The sequence below is a fragment of the Nuphar pumila genome, chromosome 11, assembly GCF_984573655.1.
Source record: "Nuphar pumila chromosome 11, dmNupPumi1.hap1.1, whole genome shotgun sequence".
Lineage (NCBI taxonomy): Eukaryota > Viridiplantae > Streptophyta > Magnoliopsida > Nymphaeales > Nymphaeaceae > Nuphar > Nuphar pumila.
Genome location: NC_143259.1, coordinates 79,615,035 through 79,636,888, shown reverse-complemented (window position 1 = coordinate 79,636,888; position 21,854 = coordinate 79,615,035). Strand labels below are relative to the sequence as shown.

At 39.4% G+C, this 21,854-nt stretch overlaps 1 protein-coding gene across 2 annotated transcripts in view; it reads right to left on the bottom strand.

The window, feature by feature from the left end:
- LOC149822443 (phosphoglucan phosphatase DSP4, amyloplastic-like) overlaps positions 1-21,854 on the bottom strand; it is a 121,094-nt gene that overhangs the window by 47,015 nt on the left and 52,225 nt on the right. For both annotated transcript variants that reach the window (XM_089981500.1, XM_089981501.1), the window contains 6 exons: positions 11,585-11,675; positions 11,422-11,498; positions 11,262-11,338; positions 11,027-11,107; positions 9,832-9,964; positions 8,358-8,417 (listed from right to left, as the gene is read on the bottom strand). In XM_089981500.1, the coding sequence (XP_089837626.1) occupies positions 8,358-8,417; positions 9,832-9,964; positions 11,027-11,107; positions 11,262-11,338; positions 11,422-11,498; positions 11,585-11,675 (519 nt within the window). The remainder of the gene's footprint in view (positions 1-8,357; positions 8,418-9,831; positions 9,965-11,026; positions 11,108-11,261; positions 11,339-11,421; positions 11,499-11,584; positions 11,676-21,854) is intronic.

The window sequence follows — 21,854 nt, the reverse complement described above, 5'->3', positions numbered from 1 at the left end:
ACAGTCGAATGTCGTGTTTCTCAGATTTCATTGGTGAAGTCAAAACTTGATATAGTCGGGCTTGTTGTTGATTGTGGGTATGCGCGTGTGGTTGCTCCTGCATTTTGTGAATCAAGCCCATTAGTTTATATTATGGTTCAAGTGGTTAAATCAGATGCAGATTCCTCCAATGATTGTGTAACTCTGAGCAGGGCTGAATATGATGAGCTCCTTGCTTTACGATCATCCAATTCGAAGTCTTCTGTTGCGGAGGTTGTGTGCTCGGCAGGTGATGGCCTATCTGCTCAAGGTGGTAGGTGGGTCATTGATTCTGGAGCCTCTGGTCACTTGTGCGGAAACTCGAGCAACTTTTTGAGTTTAAAACCTATGACAGGTAAAAAAGGGGTACGTCTTGCTGATGGTAGCTCTTCCCCAATTGTAGGGCAGGGAAACATGTCTATTACCCCTACTCTTCAATTGTCGCATGTTCTTCATGCTTCTTCGTTTCCACAGAATTTATTATCCGTCAGTCGAATGACAAAAGAGTTGAATTGTAGAGTGATTTTTGATCCTATGGGATGCACCTTTCAGGACTTGCTGACAGGGAGAAGGATTGGTGGTGGCTATGAGGAAGGTGGTTTGTATTACCTACACCAACCAGAGGTTTCGACCTATTCTGCTGTTACATCATCCTCAAGTCCTCTATTGTGGCATCATCGTTTGGGTCACCTTCCAGTGACAACTTCGTGGTGTCATTCCTCATATACCTCCCTCAGTTTCTTTTCAGTGTGAAACATGTCAATTGGGAAAACATTGTTGAAACTCTTTTCCCTCCAGTCAGAGTCCATCAAGTCAAGGATTGTTTGATCTTCTTCATGTAGATGTGTGGGGTCCGAGTAGGATTCCGAATAGGTCTCAATGTCGTTATTATCTAGTTATTGTTGATGACTTCTCGAGACTATCGTGGGTGTTCCTGTTAAAAGATCGGTTCTCAAGGTCCTGTCATTCTTAAATCTTTAATTGCAGAGATAAAAACTCAATTTGACATATGTGTTAAAATTGTTCGCACTGATAATGCTCTTGAGTTCAAATCCAAAGACTTACTTCAATTCTACTCTGTTAATGGGATTCAACCTCGATTTACATGTCCCCATACCTCCCAACAAAATGGGGTGGCTGAGAGGAAACATAGACAAATCCTTAATGTTGCTCGGTGCCTTATGATTCAATCCAATATGCCTGCTACATACTGGGGCGATGCGGTTTTGACAGCCGGGTTTTTTATAAATCGCATGCCGCGTCAAGTTCTGTAGAAGACCAGATCCCAATTCAAACTCTCCATCCAAAGGCTCCTCTCTTTCCTATCCCCCCTAAAGTTTTTGGATGTGTGTGTTTTGTGCATAAGCTGGGTCCTGATCGAGATAAACTTGTTGTGCAGTCTATTAAATGTGTTTTCCTTGGGTATCCTAAGAACCAAAAAGGATATCGTTGCTATGACCCTATATCTCATAAAGAGTATGTCAGTGCGGACGTTACCTTCTTTGAGTCTATTCCTTATTTTTCGAGTACTACTCCAAGGTTACAAGATAGTCAGGGTGATGTTTTTCCTCTGCCAATTCCCCCTTTTCCTTTAGAGTTGTTCACTCCAAAGCCTGTGGCTCCATCCTCTGAGGAATCTCGATACAGAAACCCTCCTATAGTGTATACTCACAGGTTACCACCTACCTCCATGCCCCCATTATCTCCTTCTCCTGAGGCAAGTATCTCTGAGCATACTGAAGTTTCTGCTATTGATGAGGATTTTCCTATTGCTCTGCGAAAAGGGAAAAGACAGTGCACCTTTCATCCCATTTCTCAGTTTGTTTCTGAAGTTAATCTTGGGGCTTCTATGAAGAATTTTATCTCGGCTTTGTCTGCCTCCTCTGTTCCGCTTCATCACAGTCAGGCTCTATTCGACCCCAAATGGATGCAGGCTATGAAGGATGAGATGGATGCCCTATGTTCTAGGGGCACTTGGGATTTGGTGGATCCTCCAACTGATGCAGATATTGTTGGCTGCAAATGGGTATATACCATTAAATACAACTCGGATGGGTCAATTGAACGGTACAAAGCCCGGTTGGTTGCAAAAGGGTATACTCAGACTTATGGTGTTGACTTTTTTGAAACTTTCTCCCCAGTTGCTCGTCTTGGCACTATTCATCTTGTTCTTTTTGTTGTTGTGCACCATGGATGGCCCTTGTTTCAGTTGGATGTCAAGAATGTCTTTTTGTATGGGGATTTGTATGAAACTGTCTACATGCAACAACCCTCAGGCTTCGAGGTTCAGGGGGAGTGTAAGAAGGTGTGCAAGTTGAAGAAGGCTATTTATGGCCTGAAGCAGAGTCCAAGGGCATGGTTTCACAAATTATTTAAGGTAATGTCGAGTTTTGGCTTTGTCAGGTCAGCTTCAGATCACTCCTTGTTCATCAAGAAAACCAGTGCTGGAATTGTTGTTATGGTGGTATATGTCGATGACATCATATTAACAGGAAGCAGTGCCCAAGATATTTCTACCACAAAAGATCATCTTCAGAAACACTTTGTTACTAAAGATCTTGGTCACCTTCGATATTTTCTGGGTATCGAAGTTGCAAGAAACAAAGAGGGCTTAGTGTTGTCTCAAAGAAAGTATGTGTTAAACTTATTAAAAGAGACTGGAATGCTAGGAGCCAAGCCAGCTAATATTCCAATGGATCCCAAAACTCACATGTTCGATGAGAAGTCTGAGTATGTGAACAGTGCCAGCTTTAGATCCTTGGTGGGTAAGTTACTATATGTGACTGTTACTAGACCTGACATTTCATTAGCTGTGAGTAAAATCAGTCAGTTCATGGACAAACCTACAAAAGTTCACTGGGATGCAGCTATGATGGTTATTCGGTACTTAAAGGCATCTCCTGGTAAAGGTCTGTTGTTTAAACGAAATCCATCTTTGGACGTTGTTGCTTACACTGACGCTGATTATGCAGGATCTGTTGAAGATAAGAAGTCAACATCTAGATTTTGTGTGTTTGTGAGAGGAAATCTTGTTACCTAGAGGAGTAAGAAACAAACCGTTGTAGCCAGGTCGAGTGTTGAATCTGAATACCGAGCAATGGCCCAGACTGCGGCTGAGATTATGTGGATAAAATCAGTCTTGACCGAGCTTCAGGAGAAAGTATCCCTACCTATGTTGATGATGTGTGACAATAGGGCTCCTACATATATTGCCAACAATCCAGTGTTTCATGAAAGGACTAAACATATTGAAGTTGACTGTCACTATGTTTGCGACTTGGTTCAGGCTGGGTATATCTGCACCGATCATGTATCTTCCGAAGATCAAGTAGCTGATGTTTTTACCAAAGCCCTGGCGAGACCAAATTTCTCAAAGTGTTGTGACAAGCTGAGCATGATTGATATCTATGCTCCAGCTTGAGGGAGAGTGTTGAGACTAAGATGTTTTTAGTAAATAAGTTTTTCTAAACTAGAGGTTATTTGAATCTTATTCTTTAATGAGGGACCTGGGTGTAATTTTGTTCCTTGGACTATCTCTATTTAATATAGAGATTAGCCCTAATTGAAAATAAGAAGTTCTATTATTCTCCAGCCGTCTCTCTCTCTCTCTCTCTCTCTCTCTCTCTCTCTCTCTCTCTCTCTCTCTCTCTCTCTCTCTCTCGGTTGCTGCACATCTCACCTTACCTTCAACAAGACTTTCTAGACAAAGGTTCTCCTAATGGTTGACCTTGTGAATAATTTTGAAACACAATTTGTTGTCTTTCACCCTCACATCGAGTATAAACCCGCAGCTCATTGGAAGAATTCTCACTAAGAGAGTTATCTTCATTATTGAGGGAATTATCCCTATCGAGAGAGACCTCTTCCGGAAGGGGGTTGTGGGGCCTTTGGCCCCTGTCTCGTTTCCCTGTTAAGCAAGCCAACAGGGGCCTTTGGCCCCTGCCTCCTCTCCCAAGAGCCACAGGGGGGTTGTTGGCCCCTGCACCTCTCTTTCTCTCTGCTCATTTTCCTGCGGCCCCTGCCCTTTTTATTATTCCAGCAAGGGCCACCGGCCACTGCCCCTTTTATTATTCCAACAGGGGCTGAAGGCCCCTGCCCCTTTTACTGTTCCCTTTTTGTTGTTCCAACAGGGGCCATTGCCCCCCTGCCCTTTTAAAATTTACAGCAGGGGCCGAAGGCCCCTGCCTTTTCAAATAATAACCAGCGGGGGCCGATGGCCCCTACACCTATTCTTTTTGCTGCAAGAGTCGTTCGGCCCTACCCCAGCCCTATGTATCAGAGAAGTCGAGTCTTCTCCTTGTTTTTGCTTAAGTCTTGGTTGCATGTTAATATCGCATATTTGCAGTTACGACGAATCCCGCTCGCGCTCCGCGACCCAAGCCGTCAATCGTTTACACCCGCAAACGCCAGCAAGCTTGCAACTCTCCGAAGTAGAGGAAGATTGCACGGAAGACTTGGACAATTGAATTAAGTTCAATTAACTAAAAATGACCATTAAATAAATATATATATTTATACGAGTATGCACTTAACTCAAGGATGCGGTTTCGCGATCCTTGTCCTTTACTTTCAGTCATGTCTTTACTTTGCCATCGCGCATTGCGCCTAGGTTTTGTGTTGCACTCCTACTTACAGTCTTTACTTTGTCGTTGTGCATTGCGCCCAGGCTTTGTGTTGTATTACTGCTTACAGTCTTTACTTTGTCGTCGCGCTTTGCGCTCAGGCTCTTGCTTTTGCAAATGCTTTGTTACTTCCTTGCTATTGCAGATGACGCTCAGGTTTTTGCTCATTGCATACGCTTTAGAGGCATCCTCGTGGAGGATGCAAAAAAGGCATTTATCACTCTCCCTCTTGCCACGAGAGTTGAGTCGGGAGCTAGCGATATATCCTCATCTAAGGAGAGAGATATCTCGTAAGGATCCTGACTCTTCGAGTATGCAGTCCTGCAGACGAGTTGGGGTTCGAGCGAACTTCTTAGCAGGGGTTCTGTTGAGAAACCTGTATCCCGTCTATCGAGGCCGGTATCGAGTCATGCGAGGCATGTAGGTACCCCGATAGCGAATGAGATTCTAGAAAATCGCATGCCAAATGTTGGCAAAAGTTGTTGGTTGTTTTAAAAGATAAAGAATGTCAACAGTAAAGTTTGAGAAACATTACATCTTTGTGAAACACTTCTGTTGAGGCTCCTATTGAGGAGCTATACCTCTTTCATCCTAGAGTACGTGTAGTCGTGCACTACACGTTGGTACTGCGATGATCGGATGAGACGGTCGTGCGACCTCGAATAGTGCTAAATGCACAATGCTGTAATCACTTAAATGGTGACTGATCGCCTTCACAGGCTAGATGCTCGAGTGGTTTAAAGACCACAGCATAGGATGGGTAGTTAGTTAAGCAACCTCTAATGCACTCATTCGCTTTTTGTTGTCTGTCAAGGGAGAGGACAGAGCGGTACAAAACTCCAATGGACAGGTTGTTAACAACCACCCCACGGGCAATGATCTGGCCTCCCTAGTCATTAGAGTTAGGGGAAAGGCACTACAATAGTTAGCTCAACACTTCTACAGAAGTTGGATGCATTCGGGCACTGTTTACCTGCCTTTAGGGAATCTTCTCCCGGCTAAAGTCGTCCCTTTAGGAGCGGACTCAACTAGCTATTCGGGTTATTGAAAATACATAAAATAACAGACGCTCGAACTAGTCTCAATTGTTTCTACGTTTTGCCTGCACGTACCCGCAGACCAGTAATATCGAAACATAAAGTATGTTCACACTGGTTGTTGAGTCGTGAGACTTGCTTGTTGTGTGGTAGTTCACAGCTTAGGATCAAATGAATCGCCATGTTGCGTTTTGACAGTTGCACTACTTACATGTTTTACACTACCTACTTGTTTTGCACTACTTACCTGTTTTGCACTGCTTACCTATCTAACTGCATATCTGCTTTAAACTGCGTAACCTGCTATATGAAATGTACATAATTCAGTTTTCTGCCGTCTCTCTTGTGCACCTACTAGTTTTTCGCGAAACTAACTCATTCTATGAGTACAGGTGATGATTAGGTACACCATGGGCGATGGCGCGATGGCAAGATGGCCTCAAGACTTTCTTCTTCTTGCTCTTAGCTTGCGTCTTGAACGTTTTGGGTTTTGTAACGAATTTTCCTTGGGATATCCGAATTTTGTACTATTTGAAAACTTCTTTTAATGGAAGTGGCTTTTCCAAGTGTCTTGCAAGTAGCATGGTTTGTGCGTTTTGGTTCTTTTAGCCAACGCGCCCAAAGTTGTCACCTTGTCTTTCTGAATTTAACAAAAGATTAGTCTTCCGCTGATTTCATAAACAAACTCTGAAGGAAAGAGATATTTCTAGTCTCTTGCCTGTTTTCTGAAAAGGTTCGCAAGTTTGAAATTTTGGGGTGTTGCATGTTCGGGAAGAATTTATCAAAAGGACTATTGACACACCTTATGTGACATCCAAATACCAACTTGTTGACTTCTTCACCAAAGCATTGTCATCGCCTCGTTTTTCCTTTCTCCTTGGCAAATTGTCAGTGATATCCCTGTCAGTTTGAGGGGGGTGTTATATATATTCTTTATAACGTGTATACATACATTTACATATATATATATATATACATGTATTTTCAAGTTAGATCATATTTTAGAGATAAAATGTATTTTTCCTTTTATTTTTTTTTAAAGGTATTTTATCTTTTAGGACAAAAATGCCATAAGGGCATTTTTGTCTTTTATGTTCTAGCTGTCGGGCTAGTCCAATGGCTAGTTGATATATATACATGTATTTTCAAATTAGATTGTACTTTAGAGATAAAATGTATTTTCCTTTTCTTTTTTATTTTAAATACATTTTATCTTTTAGGACAAAAATGCCATTGAAGGGCATTTTTTGTCTTTTATGTTCTAGTCGTTGGGCTAGTCCAATGGCTAGTAAAGCTCACTCTCTCCTCTTCTCTCTTGTGTATATGTATGGGGTTTCCCCCCTCTTTTTAGTATACCTCTCTTAAGCATTTTCCTTAATAAAATTTATATTTTTTATGCGCATGTTGTGTGCCCTTAGTGGCCTATGTGCTCTTGCCCTTTGTGGGTTTTGTAACATTGTGATTCTTTTTTTTTTATTTATCCTTAGTGACTTGTGTAGTTTGTCGCTAGTGGTTGTTGTATTTCGTGCTCTTTGATTCCATTACAGTTATACCGCTATTACAAGAGCTGCAACCTGCAAAGCATTAAAATGAAATAATCATCCTAGATTTAAAGGATGAAAATGACACAATCATCCTAGATTTCAAAGATGAAAATGTTATAATCATCACAAACTCTGAGGATGAAAAGAATTACAAATGAAGGTCCATCGACATTGTCATGCTTGTTAGAAGATGATGTTTCAGATGCCATAAAGGAAATAATGAAAATCTATTTTCCACAATTGAAATATTTGAAGTGGTTTAGTGACTAGTCTTAGGATTAGGGGCACAACAATAAAGGGCTTTGTAGAACTTTAAGTACTTTGTGGTTTTATTTTCATTTATATATGAAACTGTGAATCTTGGGACATGTTAACTCAATTTCATTGTTTAATATACATAGTATTTCATAATCGGCATTTTTCTTGTGGGATATTAAAGCCTCCATAGCATATTATCTTTAATATTAGCTGTTCAATGTCTTATGGAATTCATGATTGTTTGATATATGATATTATGGTTTTATCTTATGCAGTTCATCATTATTTCTTATGAATTTTTTCTAGATTTTTAGGATTTTTTTAGATTTTTTATTAAAACTATGCGATTTTTTACGATATGATATGATATGTATCTTATTTTGGGTGTGGTTGACACGGGCTCCGATTTTCTTTTTATAACCTTGAGTAAAAGTATGTTTCATAAAAAGAATGATTTTCATAAGGTCAATATGAATGAGGTGGTTTAAAGGGAAAACTTCAGGAGGTGAACATGACTGCATGTGTATCCACAGACTATAATCCGGCCTGCTTAAAGGAGTCATATTCAACAGATACAGGAATCCAACATGATTCTTTTATTTACATGCCAAATATACCATTTTGAAGATTAACATCACAAGTCTCTCATATGCCACATTGGTTTTAAACTCTTCAGAATAAATTTTGTTCGCTACTCAAGATACAACTGAAAGTATCTTTTCTTATTCTAGCAACAAAACCAAATCAATCAATCTAACCCCTACTCCCTGACCCACCACCTCAACCTCCCTACTCCTCCAAAGGGAAAAAAATGCATTCGGCAACTGGTCAAGAGACCCCAAAGGTTGAATGTAAAGAAACTAACTGCTTGTAGTCACCTGAAGTAAATTGTGTGCATCATCCAGCCGGTAGCCCAGAACCCAATACATGTATGTGAGCTGCAAAAAACAACAATACTAGGTAAAACAGAACATGTGCATAAAGAAGGGACAAGTAATCAGGCAAAAAGAAATTATGGCATTCAACATGACCCCAAGAATTTCAGTTCACAGAAACAAGAAACTCTTAAGTCTTAACCAGTTATAGGCTTTAACTCAAAAGTTGGTATTTGGGATCATGTTCAGGAGTTTTTGGTAAAGTTGAAGATTACTGTTTTGGAAGATTCAGGAACTAAAAGTGTTGCGCTCATGTTCTGCAGGCAGATTCTAATAATGTTGAAGATTTTGCCATTCATGCAAACTAACCAAAGGATGATTTTAGCAAGAAGAAGGTTTGGAAGCTATACTTGAAGAACCTTGGAGAAAATTTATTTAGACTAAACATCACTTGCTTAGAGCTGCATGGACTTTACAATTAGATGCAAACAGCAAAACTTTGACCGACAGATTCAACATTTTGTGGTATTCCAATAGATGCATGCTTTGCAAGAGTAATGAGGAAACTCATCCTCATTTTCTTATACGTTCATTGCTGCTAATGTGTGAGGCTATCCAAATTTAAGAAACTTAGATGCCCACATATTGGGGGAAAGTCAAAATGTAGTTTACAATCAAGCGTGATTATTACTAGCATAGGATTTGTTGGCAGGTGTCTTTATACATTGTAATTTGGAAACTCCAGATGATCAAAAGTGCTTTTAAATTCTTTCTTCCTAAAATCAGCACCTGTACTTGATATCAGTAAAGAAACAAACACAAGTGCTGACAATCACAACATTCGTTGCACATAATCTTTTAATAAAACCATACCGCAGTAAAACAGATAAACATGCACATCAAAATAAATACAAAGCAAGATTTGATTAATTTAAATCAAGTTCAATAAGGTAAACAAGCGATAGTGTTTTCCTGCAAGTTAAACAGAAGAAACTTTCGCTTCGCAAACCAAAAACCGCAATGAACCTTATGCCTTAGATCTAGGACCATAATTGAAGTGAGCAAGGTATCAAACATGTAGAAGGAATCGAAGATAAAGCAGATCACTTCCCAACGTGGTAGTAAGAGTACCGTGTCACATCAAAGAGTACATGTAATTATAACTATTCTTGGTCAATGCATCAATCACAATTAAGCAAGTGCATGTGAAAATTGAATTAGAATTTAGAAGTATATGCAACATGCAAAAGAATGTTGTTTTCCAATCCCAAACAAAGAGCATAAGGTCAAAAATAAAAGGAAGTTATAGTAAAGGACAGGGTCAAAACTAGGAAAAAAGAATAATTAATTTGTGCATAAATACTGAGTAGCAGCTTTGAGAGCATGATATGCAAACTATGTATCTCTCAACATCGAGGAAAATCATGAAGAACATTTCTATTGTCCAAGTCACAAGAATGTCAATTCAATTACCTACCGCAACTGCAGGGGCTCTTCCCAGACCAGCTGTGCAATGAATATAAGTCACTCCACCATTATTGTCTATGACTTTGGACAATTTACTGACCACAGCTGGAAGCCGCAAGCGCAGATCAAATGCATCGAAATCACTATTGAAGAAAAAATGAAAGTGAAACTTGCACTTAGGTGCAAATAGAATATACTAATGCAGTGCAAATTCCTTATCATCAAGTTTATAGTAAAACAAGTATCCTACGCTTATTAATTCAATACTATTGCCAATGAAAATGCTTTTTACAACAAATGTCCACTCCACACACATATAGAGATGTTAACATCCATGGACTTTAGTGGATTAAAACAAGGACAAAAACCTTTTAACATATCTAGTCAAACGCACTAGTTAGTGCTGGACAGCAGACCCCTAAAAGGCCTAGTGTGTGTGTGTGTGTCTATATATATAGACAAAGATACAATCAAAGTGCGTATTAATGAAACATTGGTATCATATTAATAACTTGCATATTGTGAGGTGTGATAAGCAGACACCAAATGGCAAAATGTCCAAAGCAGATTCAAGGTCACAAGATAACTTTTAGTGGCAACTAAACTCTCTCTATCAATATATATATATATATATATATATATATATATATATATATATATATATATATATATAATGGGTTAGTATTTTGTGCTATTGAAGGGGCACAAAACTATTGAGTATGAATCACCTTCTTTTCATATTTTTTAGATTTTTTGTAGATTGGACCTTATTGGTGTGATCTACAAGATTTGTTTAGTAGAAAATGAGTTTCAATTCATGTGATTGTGACATGTGAGCTGGTTTTCCAAGGGCTTCAAAAATCAATGGCCCACAATGCACTAAAATTTCATGATTCAAAAAATCATATCTTTAGATCGAAATAACACGATCTAAGGTTTGATTCTTAGCAAACAAACCATGTTGAACACATCTATGTGATCAGATCGAGTTGACAAAGCTTAAACCTATGATTTTCAGCTCAATAGTCATGTGCCTTCAATAGCACCAAATATTAACCCTATATATGTGTGTGTATGCATGTATGTATGTATGTGTGTGTGCGTGTGTTAAAAGACCTACATGATAGCTCTAAATACCATACAGCTCTTGTGTATACCATGGAGCAACAGAGAAAGAGAAGGTAACTTGGCATGCCATAACATACCGTATTTCTGCGCGATAGTGTTGAATACCATTGAGTTCTCTTGTATATTGTTGTATGGACATGATATCAACTCCAAAATATCTAATAACACTTGTAAAGGAATTTACCGTAGGGTTACCCTGCCATATTCAATCTTCGTATTTGATAAATGTAAGACAAACATCTCACAAGAACAATAAAGTGAAAAACTCAATCAAGTATAAAATAAGCACATTGTTTATAGACAAGTGGATACTCAAGGTCAGAATTTTGTTGCAGGCAAAAGATTGTGCTCACTCCGATACAGCGTAGTTTGTCAACATCTGCAGGAGTCTATATATAAATAAATATAAATGTGAGCAATTAGATGGGCACTACTGCATCTTGTTATGCCACAAAGAGGTGGAATATCTCACCTGCAAACATGAGCCAACAATCAAGTCTGGACGAATAAAATTGTAGTTCATTCCAAGCTCATGCCTGTATGTCAACACTTTTTCGTCGTAGAAAAATGGTTAGAGAAGTGCATAGATGGGACATGATAATTATCATTAAAGGACAAAAGAATAGTGAAAATACCTGCTCCCATTGCTTGTGTCATGTTACTACTGTATGTCTCAGACTTCTCCTCTTGAGCTTTTTGACCGATCTTTGCATCAAGGGAAGACACCTGAAGCAATCAGATTATTAACTCAGGGACATACAAACTAGAATTAGCAACTTAAAGATATTGAATCTTTGCAAAGGGAACACATAACTGCACTTGTATCCCAAAATAAGCACATCTATCACCTAAAGCAAGGTAACATATAGTCTTTTTATTCTTTTTTTTCTGTTATTTCTTTTTGGTAGTTTTCAGTAGGAAGATCATCAAACCCAGAAGTACTAGGTTCAAGATAGTGTGACTACAATGTTAAGATATTGTACTTGGTATGTATATTATATATACATATATATGTATGTATATAATATATATATATAATATAATGTATATATACATTATATATATACTTATTGATAATTGTAATAGGTAATACCCTATAGCGGTATTTTGGTCTTTTTCACCTTATAATAGGATCTGTCCATTAGGGGCAGAACTGTCTTTCATTCTTTTTATTTTTTATTTTATTTATTCTTGTAATTGGTTCTATAGTCAAGGGATTTTTAGTCCTTGACTCAGTGGCTAGATTTCTAGCCGTTGGGAGATCCCCAACAACTAGAAGGGAGCCTCTCACTCCCATTCTCTTGTATAAATATGGGGTATTTTCCCCTTTGAATGTTATGCATCTTGTCTGCATAATACAATCAATAATATTATTATTTTTAAGTGTTGGAATGGCCTTAGTGGCCTTTAGTGCTTGAACCCATATTGGGTTGTACAAGTGATCTTCTTGCCTCCTGTGCATGAACCTTATTGAGTTGTAGTTTGTGAGATTATTCTCATTTCATTACATGGTATCAAAGCTTTGGTGAATTGACTCTTGAAGACAAGTGGCTTGTGTGATCGTGAGGCTCGTGGGTTTATTTAGAGCATTGTTCTTCCCATCTTCCTTCCTCTCTCTCTCTCTTGCTCTCTTCTTTCTCTCCACTCTTGTGGCATCACCATGGAAGAGGACCAAGAGACAGTTGTTACCATTCCAGTGAGACTCAATGACTCCAACTATATGATGTGGGCATCAATTGTCAAACAACGAATTTGGAGCAAAGGTCTATGGGGTTCGATGGATGGGACCGAGAAAAAACCCAAACTCAAGCTTACAAAGATTGACAAAGGCAAAGAAATGACGCTCCAAGGAAACGACATGAGCAAAGTCATGGACGAATATGAAAAGAAATAGAAAGAATGGAGGATGTGTCATTCTAAGATTATGACATGGCTCATCAATAGTGTTGATATAAAAAAGTGTTTTAGCCTAGCCAAATTTGATTTTGTAAGTGACGCTAGCAAGTATCTTCAACATATGTATTCTTTAAAAGACATCGCTCATATGTGTAATCTTTAATATAAGGTTAGGACTATGACCCAAGGAGACATGAGCATAAGAGAATATTGCAATGCTCTCTCTCCTTTGGGATAAGTTAGCTCTCTTAAAGCCAAAATGACATTGTCCTATATACATATAGCTTCGTGAAAAACAAATTAATATGGAGTATTTTTATCAATTTGTAAATGGATTGACCCAAATTTGAGGGAACTAACCACACTTTTGCATAGAGGAGGTGTTCCCTCCGTAGTTAAAACATTAGAAGAATTAACTATACAAGATAATTGGTTGAATAAATTCACCTCCTCCAAAGATGAAGACTCGGTTCTTGCTATATCAAGACCCAAAAATCACACAGAAACTTATAAGCCTTCTCACTTTGGAAGAAGCTCAAATGACTATGAATCCAGAAAGAAGATAATATGTTATTTTTGCAATGAGTAGGGTCACATCAAACCCTTTTGCCCAAAGAGGAGAAGAGAAGAAAAGAAAGTGATCATGGAGGCACTGCAACCACTACTCAAAAATCAAGCCTCTTCACTTTCTGGTGTGACCATATCCACATGCATTGATCCCGATAAGACTTCTTAGATCCTTGATTCAAGTGTATTCTTCCATATAACTCCAAATGAGTCTATACTATCTAAATGCCATACTAATCCAAATGATTCTTATGTTTCAACTGTCAATAGAACTTATTTGAAAATAAAAAGTTTTAAGATTTTGAAAAACCATCAAACCTTTTATGTACCAAATGTTAGAATAATCTCCTATCCGTTTCCCAAATTGCCGACCATGGGTGTAAGATCTCTTTTTCATCTAGTGGTTGCTTGGTGCAGGACCTTCATGTTAAAATATGGTATGCGTATGGATCTGGATCCAGATCCATACGCATGTTATGTTTTAACACATGCTCAATGCCATTTCATTAATGGCATTCCTGTAAATTTTCTGTTATCTCAGCTATTTTTACCTATTTATAAAGTTTAGGGCTGGGAGGTTGGGTTAACGTGCGCCGCCCCCAGCCATTATGAATCTCCCTCCTCTCTCTCTCTCTCTTCTCTTATTTTCTGCAGTGAAGGTTGAACCCCACACAGAATCTTATATGGTATCAGAGCTCCAGGTTGCGGAACCCTACCAGACGTGTGTTCAGCGAGATCTGAAGATTTCTGAAGGAACAGTTTTTGATTCACCTTTTCGTCCATTCTTCTTTCTTCCTGGTAACTTCTACACTCGTTCATTTTTCTGATTCTTATTCATTCCTCTCTTCACAGTACTCGTTATCATCACCATCTGTCTCTCTTCTTCAGCATTAACGTCTGCAGCATCATTAACGTCTGCAATTTTTCACATTTAACGCCCCTCTTCGACATCAAGGACTGCAGTTTTCCTCTCTTTGATTGCAGTTTTCTCTCTTTGATTGCAGTCTCTTTGATTGCAATCCCTTTGATTCGTGTTTTCCCTCTTTGATTGCAGTCTCCTTTTGATTGCAATCAAATCTACTGCAGTTTTTGAGTATTTTTTTATTTATTTCCTCTTTGATTACAGAAGTTTCTTTTTTCTATTACTGTTTAATGTTTTCTGTGTGACGCCTATAGGCAGGTTATAACAGTCTACAATCTCGACCCTAAAAAAAAAAGGGGGTTTACGTCTATTAGTATCACGGGTGCATCCCTTATTAAAGTTCTATTGATTGATTAAGTGATCTTCAATTTTCTTTTCTTTCTCTTCATTCGTCTTGTTCATTTATTCGTTGTTCCATTGATATGGATTACTCTTCGTCATCCACCTTGTCCTCCGGTCCCTCTGCAAATTTCTTGAGTCAGCTTGTTACAAAAAAACTTACTCTAATTTTTTGACCTGGAAGAGACAAATACTTCCTTTTATACGGAGTCAGGATCTCGATGAACATCTGGATGGTTTGGTTCCTATACCACCACGGTTTATTTTGTAGGAAACCACCAATGAGAAAGGGTGACACCATTACTATTTCCTTTAAGAATCTAGAGTATATAGCCCGGAGGAAATGGGATCAGTCTTTGGCTGCTTATATTACGTCAACACTATCTCAAGAAGTGTTGGTTACTCTTTCAGATGATTGCACTGCGGCGAATCTGTGGAGTAAGTTGTCTCAGAGATACTCTCAGATATCAGAAGCTCGAGTTATGTACTTAAAAAATGAGTTTCAAAGTTTGAAGAAAGGCTCCATGTCAGTCATGGAATACATAGGCCGCTTGAAGAGTATTACTGACCAATTGGCGGTTATTGGAAGTGCTATTTCAGATAAAGATAAAGTTCAACAACTCCTCAATGGATTGAGCCCTGATTTTGACATGTTTACCACAGCTTTGTCATGCCTTCCTCACTTGCCTACCTTTGACGATCTTCAAGCGAAACTTCTCCAGCATGAGATGATTATGAAACAAAGAGTAGAAGGAAATGAATCAGTTCGTTCTCATTCAGTTTTGGCTATGGACACTTCTGTCGGTTTTGGACGAGGAAATGGAGGGCATCAAGAAGGCAGAGGCCGCGGACGTTTTGGGCAGGGAGTATCAGATTCATTCACAAGAAATAAGGAGAGAGAGAGAGTGAAAGAGAGAGAGAGAAATTCACAATGGCTAGGGCGGCACTGCAATACACGACATCCAAAACCCTAAACATTATAAAGTAAAAACATATACATATTACAAGAATGCCATTAATGAGATCCTATTTAAAATGTGTTTCATATAATATGTGTATGGATCTGGATCTGGATCCAGATCCATACGCATATGCAAACTGTATTCTAACACCCTCCCTCAAGTTGTACGTGATTTTGGAGCATGTACAACTTGCTCTTCAATAGCCAAAATTGACGTCCTGTTAATCCCTTGGTAAACAGGTCTACCACTTGATCTTTTGTTCGAACATGACGTAGTTCTATCTCCTTCATCTCGACTTTCTGCCGTATGAAATGTTGATCAATCTCAATGTGCTTCATTCTGCTATGCTGGATAGGATTATGGAAAGGATTACATGTAGGGGTGGCAATCGGGTCGAGTTGGCGTGTCAGCATACCTCAACCCGAACCCGACTCGTTTATTAAACGGGTCGGCTGTGGCAAACACGAACCCGACCCGTTTAATAAACGGGTAACCCGACACGACCCGCCAACCCATTTAATAAATGGGTTGGGTCAGGTAAACGGGTTTTCAGGTTCGCGGGTCAGGTTGGCGGGTCGGGTTGGCGGGTTGGCGGGTCGACCCACCCGCCTAACCCGTTTATTAAACGGGTCAGTCGGGTTGGCGGGTTAGCATACCCCCAACCTGAACCCGACCTGTTTAATAAACGGGTTACGCGGGTCGACCCGTTTATTAAACGGGTTGGCTTAAGCCCAACCCGAACCCGCCTAAGAGGCGAGTTGGCGGGTCGGGTTGGCGGGTCGTGTCAGAAATTGCCACCCCTAATTACATGCAATATTTATTGCGCTTTGATTGTCACATAAAAGAAATCATCGAATAATTGTCTCCCCAAGATCACTCAATAAGTGTCTAATCCATGTGGCTTCTGTCTTGCCTGCAGCCATCGATCTGTATTCAGCCTCTGTACTCGATCGTGCCACTGCCTTTTGTTTTTTGCTGCTCCAGGACACTAAATTGTGCCCAATATAAACACAATATCTAGAGACCGATCGTCTCTCATCTGGATCCCTTGCCCAATCTGCGTCCGTATAAGTGATAAGTGCATGTCCTCTATGCAGATTATCGTTCTTGCGATAAACAAGTTCGTCTCCTATAGTTCCTTTTAAATAGCGTAGAATGCGCTTCACAGCTTCCATATGACCCTCCGTTGGAGCATGCATAAACTGGGATACCTGATTGACAGCATAAACTATATCAGGTTTGGTAAAGGTCAAGTACTGTAACATCCCCACGAGACTTCTATACGTTGTAGGGTTGACACAAAGATGACCATCTTCAGAGCTCAGCCCATGATGTAATACACTAGGAGTGCTGACTGGTTTACAATTCGTCATCCCGGCTTTTTCCAGAAGGTCAAGAGTGTATTTTTGTTGCATGAGTGTCAATGTGTCTTGTTGTCTGTCAACTTCTACACCAAGGAAGTACCGCAACTCCCCTAAATCTTTCATCTTGAAAGTTTTCATTAAAAACTGTTTCACGTCTTGCACATGACTATGACTATCTGAGCTCCCAGTGATCACAATGTCATCAACATATATAAGAAGTATAACAATGTCCGGCTTTTGGTAAATAAAGAGTGAGTGATCCAGAGAGCATCTTCTAAAACCATAACTCTGAATCTGCATATAGAAACTTTCAAACCTGGAATAGGACGCCTGTTTCAACCCATACAGAGATTTCCTTAGTTTGCACACCCAGGCAATAGGATCTTTCTCGGCATAACCAGGTGGTTGCTCCATATACACTTCTTCCTTTAAAGTTCCATGCAAAAATGCATTTTTAACATCCATCTGGCTAAGGCCCCAACCTTGATCGACTGCTAGGGATACGATGATACGAATAGTACCCATTTTGACTACGAGACTAAAAGTTTCGTCGTAGTCTTCACCATATTGTTGTGTGAATCCTCGAGCAACAAGTCGCGCCTTATATATGTCAATACTTCCTTCAGGCTTATATTTTATTTTATAAACCCATTTTGAGCCAACTACATTCTTTCCTTCTGGCCGAGGGACTATTTTCCAAGTCTGGCATTCATGAAGATCTTCCATTTCATCATTCATAGCTTCAGTCCAATGACGGGATCGAAGAGCTTGATTAAAACAAGTGGGTTCATCATGTTTTGTGAGTTGAGACATAAACAACTGGAAATCAAGGGAGAAGGTCTCATAACTCACCCATTGTTGAATAGGATACTTAATGCGTGACGGCCTTTGAGCCGAATCATTGGCGATGCTTTCCTCCACATTCCTCTGCTCTGTATTTTTGTCTCGTCTAGTGTATATCTGTCCAGAGAAACGTTCTATTGGGGGTGGCTCAACTGGAGATAATTCACCATGCATTTGTGAGTCATTCAACTCCCTACTCAAGCCGAAGGAAAGACAATTTGTTTGACATGTTTCTCCTGTATTAGCAAAAAGATCTGCGCTCATCCATGGATCATAGACTTCTAATTCTCAAGGTGGCAACACTGCAGAGTCATTGACCTAAAAATTTTGTTCATCAAAAACAACATTTCTGGAGGTCCTAATACGTTTTGTAGTAGGGTCATAGCATCGTGAAACTTATTTCGCAGAGATGAATAAATATGTACATAACATACACAACCAAAAACACGCAGTTCATCGTAAGAGGGATGTTGCCCAAATAAAGTATAATAGGGAGATTTTCGATCCAAGAGTGCCATAAGAAGACGATTTATGATATGAACAGATGTGTGAAAAACTTCTGTCCAGAGACTAACGGGCACATTGCTATCATGTAACATGCTCATCGCGCTCTCAACAATATGCCTGTGTTTCCTCTCCGCAACCCCATTTTGTTGAGGAGTATGAGGGCAAGAAACTTGTCGGTTTATTCCTTTATCTCGAAGAAAGGCAATAAACTCGTTCGACGAATACTCTCCTCCACCATCACATTGTAAATGCACAATATCACAAGCAAACTTTGTTTTGACCATCGAATGGAATTCCCGAAATATTTGAAAAACTTCATGCTTGTGTTTTAAGAAATATATCCAAGTATAACGGGAATAGGAATCAATAAAGACAGCATAGTAACGACTGCCAGAAAGAGAAGGAATAGGTGCGGGTCCCCAAACATCGGAACAAATAATCTCAAATGACTTTGAAGCTCTTTTATTTATAATATGAAAAGGAAGAACATGGCTTTTGCAGAGTTCGCATGAAGAACATTTATTATTATTATCAAAAAATGAACTTAAACTAGACTCTGGAAGGAGACCATCAGATACAAGATTTTCAACGAAACCTCGACTACAATGTCCCAAACGACTATGCCAAATATTTGGCTTATTACAATGAGATGAATTAAAAACTTCCAATGAAGGAAAAAACAAAGACTCTGAAGGCGAAGACACTGAAGAATGCTTGGACGACTTCAACTGGAGGACTGGGACTGAGGGCGAAGACACTGGAGGAATCTCCTTGAAGACGTACAGGTTTCCTTGTCGCTCCCCCTTAGCGAATGTCTCCTTCGTTCGTAGATCCTTAACATAAACAGAAGAGGAAGTAAATTCGACGGAAGAATTCATATCGTCAACAAGTTTAGCTTCAGAAACAATGTTCTTTTTAATATTAGGAGCAAGAAGGACATTTGACAAATTAAGTGAGGACTTTGACATAGAGATATGTGCATTGCCAGTATGACTAATGGAGTGATAAGTTTCATCTCCCGTAACTATACTACCTTTTTCAAAATAAGGCAATAAGTGAGATAACTTACCCGCATTACCCGTAACATGTGTGGCGGCACCTGAATCAACATACCATTCGCCTTGTTTATTTTGCTTTTGTGTCCACAACAGTAGTTGATTTATTCTCAATTTTGTTTAGTTTTCCTCTATTCTGTGGATTGAACCAACAATCAACTTTCACATGTCCTCTTTTGTTACATAAGAAACAAGTAGGCACTCTACTCTGATTCCCTGTATTAAAAGCCCCTGAAATATTAGGTGTAGGTAAGATACCACGTCCTCCCTGCCCGAAACGTCTGCGGCCTCTGCCTCCTTGATACCCTCCATTCCCTCGTCCAAAACCTACAGAAGTGTCCATGGCCAAAACTGAATGAGGACGAGCTGACTCATTTCCGTTTGCCCTTTGCTTCATAATCATCTCATGCTGGAGAAGTTTCGCTTGGAGGTCGTCAAAAGTGGGCAAGTGAGGAAGGCAGGATAAAGCTGTAGTAAACATGTCAAAATCAGGACCCAATCCATTGAGAAGTTGTTGAACTTTATCTTTATCTGCAATAGCACTTCCAACAACAACCAATTGATCAGTAATACTCTTCAAGCGGCCTATGTATTCCATGACGGTCATGGAGCCTTTCTTCAAACTTTGAAATTCATTTTTTAAGTACATAACTCGAGCTTCTGATATCTGAGAGTATGTCTGAGACAACTTACTCCACAGATCTTCCGCAGTGCAATCATCTGAAAGAGTAACCAACACTTCTTGAGAGAGTGTTGACGTAATATAAGCAACCAAAGACTGATCCCGCTTCCTCCAAGCTGTATACTCTGGATTCTTAATAGAAATGGTAATTGTGACACCCTTCTCATCCTTGGTTTCCTGCAAAATAAGTCGTGGTGGCATAGGAACTAAACCACCCAAATGTTCATCGAGATCCTGACTTCGTATAAAAGGAAGGATTTGCCTCTTCCAGGTCAAAAAATTAGAATGAGTAAGTTTTTCAGTAACGAGCTGACTCAAGAAATTGGCAGAGGGACCAGATGACGAAGAGAAATCCATAGCAGTGAAACGATGAATAAGCAAACAAGATGAATAGAGGAAAAATACCTGTACTACCAAAAGTGTTGCACAAAGAACACTAAAACAGCAATAAAGGAAAGGAGAAATGGAACCAACACAGGTTTGAAAAACAGTCGTTGATGTTGAGGAAAAGATGGAATCAACACAGACGATGGAATGAAGAAGATAAACAAATGCCAATGAACGAGAATAATAAAAATGGGTAACAAAAGAGAAAAAACCAGATGAGCACGCTGAAAGAAAAAAGGGAAAAAAAGGGACCACCTTTCAGAAGATGAGATTTGAGATAAAGAGAAGATGATCACGCTGAAACAGTCCACGCTGGGTGTTGTTCACGCTGAAGAATCACGATCTGGGGTTGATGTTCACGCTGAAGAATCACGATCTGGGTTGTTGTTCACGCTGGGTTTGTTGTTCACGCTGAAAAATCATGATCTGGGGTTGTTGTTCACGCTGAAGAATCACGATTTGGGTTGTTGTTCACGCTGAAGAATCACGATCTGGGGTTGTTGTTCACGCTGAAGAATCACGATCTGGGGTTGTTGTTCACGCTGGAACTGTTACTGTCCACGCTGAAGAATCACGATCTGTCAAGTTTCAGAACTTCTTCACGCACAGGATTAACCTAAGCTCTGATACCATATCAGATTCAATCACAGGAAATAAGGAGAGAGAGAGAGAGAAATTCACAATGGCTGGGGTGGCACTGCAATACACGACCTCCAAAACCCTAAACATTATAAAGTAAAAACATATACATATTACAAGAATGCCATTAATGAGACCCTATTTAACATGTGTTTCATATAATATGCGTATGGATCTGGATCCAGATCCATACGCATATGCAAACTGTATTCTAACAGGGAGGTCGTGGTATCTTGCCTACACCTAATATTTCAGGGGCTTTTAATACAGAGTATCAGAGGAGAGTGCCCACTTGTTTCTTATGTAACAAAAGAGGACATGTGAAAGCTTATTGTTGGTTTAATCTATAAAATAGAGGAAAAATAAACAAAATTGAAAATAAAGTCAGCTACTACTGTGGACACGAAAACACCATCTACAGATATGCAACAACTTTTGTTATCAGCATTGTCACAGATGACGATCAAGCAAAATGAACAAGGCGAGTGGTATGTTGATTCCGGCGCTGTCACTCATGTTACGGGTAATGTCGGTAAGTTATCTCACTTATTGCCTTATTCTAAAAAAGGTAGTATAGTTACGGGAGATGGAACTTCTCACTCCATTAGTCATACTGGCAGTGCACATATCCCTATGTCAGAGTCCTCACTTCACTTGTCCAATGTTCTCCTTGCGCCTAATATTAAAAAGAACATTGTTTCTGTAGCTAAACTTGTTGACGATATGAATTCTTCCGTCGAAT